Below are 4,177 nucleotides of genomic sequence, written 5' to 3'. Positions count from 1 at the left end.
TAAATACCCAGTCATAAGATACTCTGGGACTTTCTCCACGTTTCTTTCACACACGTCAGTTATGTTTAATAATCTGACCTGGTAAGTGCTGCCAACAAAAGAAGGAATTAAAAGTCCAGTTTCCTTGTAAAAATACTTTCGAGTTTTGGAATAAGAATTTCAGACCAATAGCAGGAAGTATTACATAGTAAAAAGAAAATCCTTTAGTGGTGTCCTAGGAGAGCAAGCTAAAGGTGGTCTTAGGAGCTTGCTTAAGAGTGAGACAGCAGAAAAAATAAACTTGAAACAATAAAAACAAAACCAAGCAAATAATCAAACAAAAACTCTGTTAAAATTATTACATGCTCCTGATTGCTTAATCATAATTTACATTAATACAAATAGAAAAGCAATTGAAAACCAGAATTTTTAAAGGGAAAAGCAGTTTCAGAAAGACAGACTTACACTGGTTCAACACTCAATAAGCAGGGACACAGATGCCCAGTTGTAATAGTGATGGTAGGATGGAGTAAAACCTTTATGTGCTCAGTTATTCCTACTGTAGTTTTTTGGAGGGATCCATACACAGAACAGATGATGGCTGTATCTGAATGCAAGGTGGAAACAGTTCTTTGCTAGAGGAGATGTAGAAAGAATGCTTGAGTAATGTTTTTTAATTATTTTTAAAGAAAACAAAAGTGCAGAATCAAGTTTATTACCTATAATATTTCTCTCAGAAAGCACAGACTACTTTAATTTCCCATGAAAATATATTTTGTGATATTCAACTAATGCACAAAAAAGGTGTTCATTTTAATAACATCACCAAGGGCTAAAACATTTTAATAATATAACCAAGGGCTAAAATCCTAGTTGTATAGCTGACAGACTGTAAAGACAGTCCATAATAAAAATAATACATACTAATACAAAAGCTTGAGGGTCAGAAAGTATTTTCATGCCCTCTCACAACACAAAAACCTCCAGATGGTTCTTTTCCACACTAAGTTCCACGTCCTCTGTAAGCCAGCAGAGAGAAGAGGGTGCTGTGAAGTCTGAGTGTCCCCAGTCAGTCATCCAGCTGGCACAGCAGGGCCACTCCTCTCTTGATCCAGTGCTGCACTGGCTGGTCTGTGTTGAGCCTCAGGGCGATGACAAAGTTTGTGGAGTGCCCCGTGGTGGACAGGACCCCCTTGCGCTCACTTGTCTTGTACAGCGGGCACACGTAGGCATTGGTCTTCTTTATGTCTGATTTCACAGCTTCAAAACACCCAAAATAATGCATTACATTCAGCAGATCCAGTGGTACAAACATGATGTACATGCAAATGGTTAAGTAACATCTTTAGAGGTCACTAAAAATGCAAAATTGTTTTGTGAGCAAGAGAATAAAATTATCTGGCTTTTTCTTGTTGTGTTTTCTTGTGTTCTTAAACCCAATTAATTTAGCTAAAATTAATTTTCAGGACTCGATGCCCTCCTGTGATTGATTCTACCAGCTTTGTAATACTCATTATAATACAATACACATTAAAATCTGAATAGTTACCTAGTTAATACATAGCTCATACATAAGTTACATACATCAGCTCTACAAGAATTCCCATCTAACTGCCAGAGAATCTAACTGCAATTCAAGTCATCTGAGACCCAAGGACAGAACTCTGCAGGAACAATTTGTATGCCCGGATTTCTTCCATGGAATTTGTGCAGAGCATAAAATCATGAAGGTCTGAATAAATTCTTCCAACCTCAAGAGAAGGCACAAGCAGAGCAAGTGGCAAATATTAATACTGCCTATTTGCTAATACTTAGGCTGCAGCAGTTGCAGTACTAAGTCCTGATTTTGTGCATAAATAAAAACAAGGATTTACTCCTCTCAATCAAAGAAAAGAGTTGTGAAAATTATCTTACTATTAGGAAAGACAGCTATCACAGAGCTAAAAATAACCTGAGCAAACCTTGCTAAATCACATAAGGTAAAACACTCAGTTTCTGTAAATCTGTGAAAAGTTCTCCTCAGTGATCTTCAGTTAAAAAAGGAAACCACTGTAGCAATTTCTCATTGAATAGCTCACACATCAGAGAAATCATACTCACCTGGCTTTATCCAAATGATTGGCATGGCATCAAAGAGCACTTTGGGATACTGCTCAGTTAATATTCCCCTGGAGAGAGACAGCAACAAAGTCATTGTTTGTAGCTTGAGGGGTTTGGTGGGTGTTTTTTGGTTGCTACTTGCTTGTTTGTTTTTATTTCCCCATTTCCATGCATGAAAGAGTACTTAATTTGGTGTGTTATTTCAATAATATGAAAAGTATCACTTAAATTATTTAAACCAGTCTTGCTTGAGCACTGAATAAAGCTTTCCAGAACCAGAGTAAAACATTTGGCTACTGACTTGGCCCTGTCCCAGCGAGCTCCATCTAAAAATAATCCATGGATGTAAACACCATCCTCTGGTGCAGTATCAGCAGTATCCTTAGGAATAACCTGCAAGAAAGAAGTGTTACAAGTCATTAAACTCTCACAGCTCTTTGATTTTTGAGCTATTATGCCATTTTTTTTGACCAATCCAAACTGAGAATAATATAGTAACCCCTCCTTTTCAATGCTACTTTTATATATATCTGTAGAGACAGCAGACTTCTCTGGGTTTGTTAATTACCTTTCTCTAGGTTACAAAATGAGGCTTTAATTACACAGAAAAATATACACTGTTTCCTTGAGTGGAGTTCTGGGTCCAGTGATAGAATTGCTTTTAATCACTTTGAGAATTATTTAGCCTCCCACTCCTAACAAATATATGCATTCACACTGCAGTCAGTTGCAAAATGAATCTTCCAGTTAGGATTTATTTACTACATCTCACCACAACGTCAATTTATACTTTATTCATACCTCAAATTCATATCCTAGAAGGTCAATAGGGATCCTGTGCTTCCTGGCATAGTTTTGCATGGCTCCAGTTAGGAAAGCTTGAGTAAAATAGAATCCTGATAGCCAAAAAACAGCAGGCTTCCCTAATTCGTACCAATCCTGGAAAGGGGAAAGCAATACATTGAATAACCAGAAAGAGAGGAATCCCATCCTCTTTGACTACTTTCTACATAATTGTACTCAGAAAATCTAAACAAAGCCCATCACTCCTTATCACACAAATTATATGGAAAAGTAGATTGAACAATTGGCAGCACTGCCACTTGTACATTACCTGTAAGAACTTCAGCCTTGCTAGCAGATCAACAATATAGCTCCCTAACGGTTTTAGACTTGGGTATGAATGCTGTGCCCACTTCTCAGGAACTTTTCCAATCAGGAGACTGCCAGACAGAGCCTCCAGTGCAGCATCCATAACAACCAGTCCTTTAATGGCTTTCTTCAGGTTAATCAGTGTAATGCGAATAGTTCGGATTAAACTAGAATTAAAAAACAAACAATTTTCACACATCCTGCATGATTTGCTAAACATGACTATGTCACTGGGAAAAAAGTAAAAGAAGTGGATTATGGAGGCATCTATAGAACTTTTATAGCTTTTTAAATCTATATATCTATACAGATGCCTGCACAATAAGCCATGTCTGTAAAGTCATGGATTTGGGCACTAGTGCAGATTTATTTAAGACTACAAACAGTAATAAATCCTTTTGTTTTCTCTGATATCCTGATTTTTTTTTAAGAGGATAAATTTGGAACTCCAAATGTATCCACTATATTATAGATGAAGGAAAAAGGTTTTGATTGCAAAAGAAGAGGGTGTGCAATAAGGATAACTTGGAGACTTAAGGCCAGAGAGCATTTGGGAGAAAATTAAGCAGGAGACATGAAGAGAAAAATAGAAAAGAAGGAAGACAGAGAAAAACCAGAAAGAAGGAATAGGCAGGCAGGTGAAGATAAGAAATAAAATTAGGAAACAAAGTCAAAAATTAGACTGAGGACACAAGGAGAAAAATAAATTCAATTCTAGGTTTGTAGTCTTAGAAGAATAATTGTGAAAATTAGGCATAGGGGAAAAAAACATCAGAAAAAGGGGGAAAAAATTCAAACAGAAGCACATGAGAATATTAAAAAACAAAAATATCTCCATTACATAAAACATTTAATAAACTATAACTGTGCATGTGGAGTTTCTAATTCCTTTACCTTACAGGTCAGAAATATGAGGAAAATAAAATAAAATTAAGGTCATGATGGT

At 36.4% G+C, this 4,177-nt stretch overlaps 1 protein-coding gene across 1 annotated transcript in view; it reads right to left on the bottom strand.

The window, feature by feature from the left end:
- Positions 1–630: 630 nt before the first annotated feature.
- The window catches only part of DNAH12 (dynein axonemal heavy chain 12), a 58,298-nt gene continuing 54,751 nt past the window's right edge, over positions 631–4,177 (bottom strand). Inside the window, exons 69-73 of the mRNA XM_059479996.1 lie at positions 3,194–3,398; positions 2,881–3,018; positions 2,381–2,472; positions 2,080–2,147; positions 631–1,239 (exon numbers count right to left, since the gene is read on the bottom strand). Coding sequence (XP_059335979.1) covers positions 1,049–1,239; positions 2,080–2,147; positions 2,381–2,472; positions 2,881–3,018; positions 3,194–3,398 — 694 coding nt within the window. The 3' untranslated portion in view covers positions 631–1,048. The remainder of the gene's footprint in view (positions 1,240–2,079; positions 2,148–2,380; positions 2,473–2,880; positions 3,019–3,193; positions 3,399–4,177) is intronic.

The sequence above is a fragment of the Ammospiza nelsoni genome, chromosome 11, assembly GCF_027579445.1.
Source record: "Ammospiza nelsoni isolate bAmmNel1 chromosome 11, bAmmNel1.pri, whole genome shotgun sequence".
Classification (NCBI taxonomy): Eukaryota; Metazoa; Chordata; class Aves; order Passeriformes; family Passerellidae; genus Ammospiza; species Ammospiza nelsoni.
Note: the sequence above shows the minus strand (reverse complement) of the source record. Positions and strands in the feature narration are given on the sequence as shown.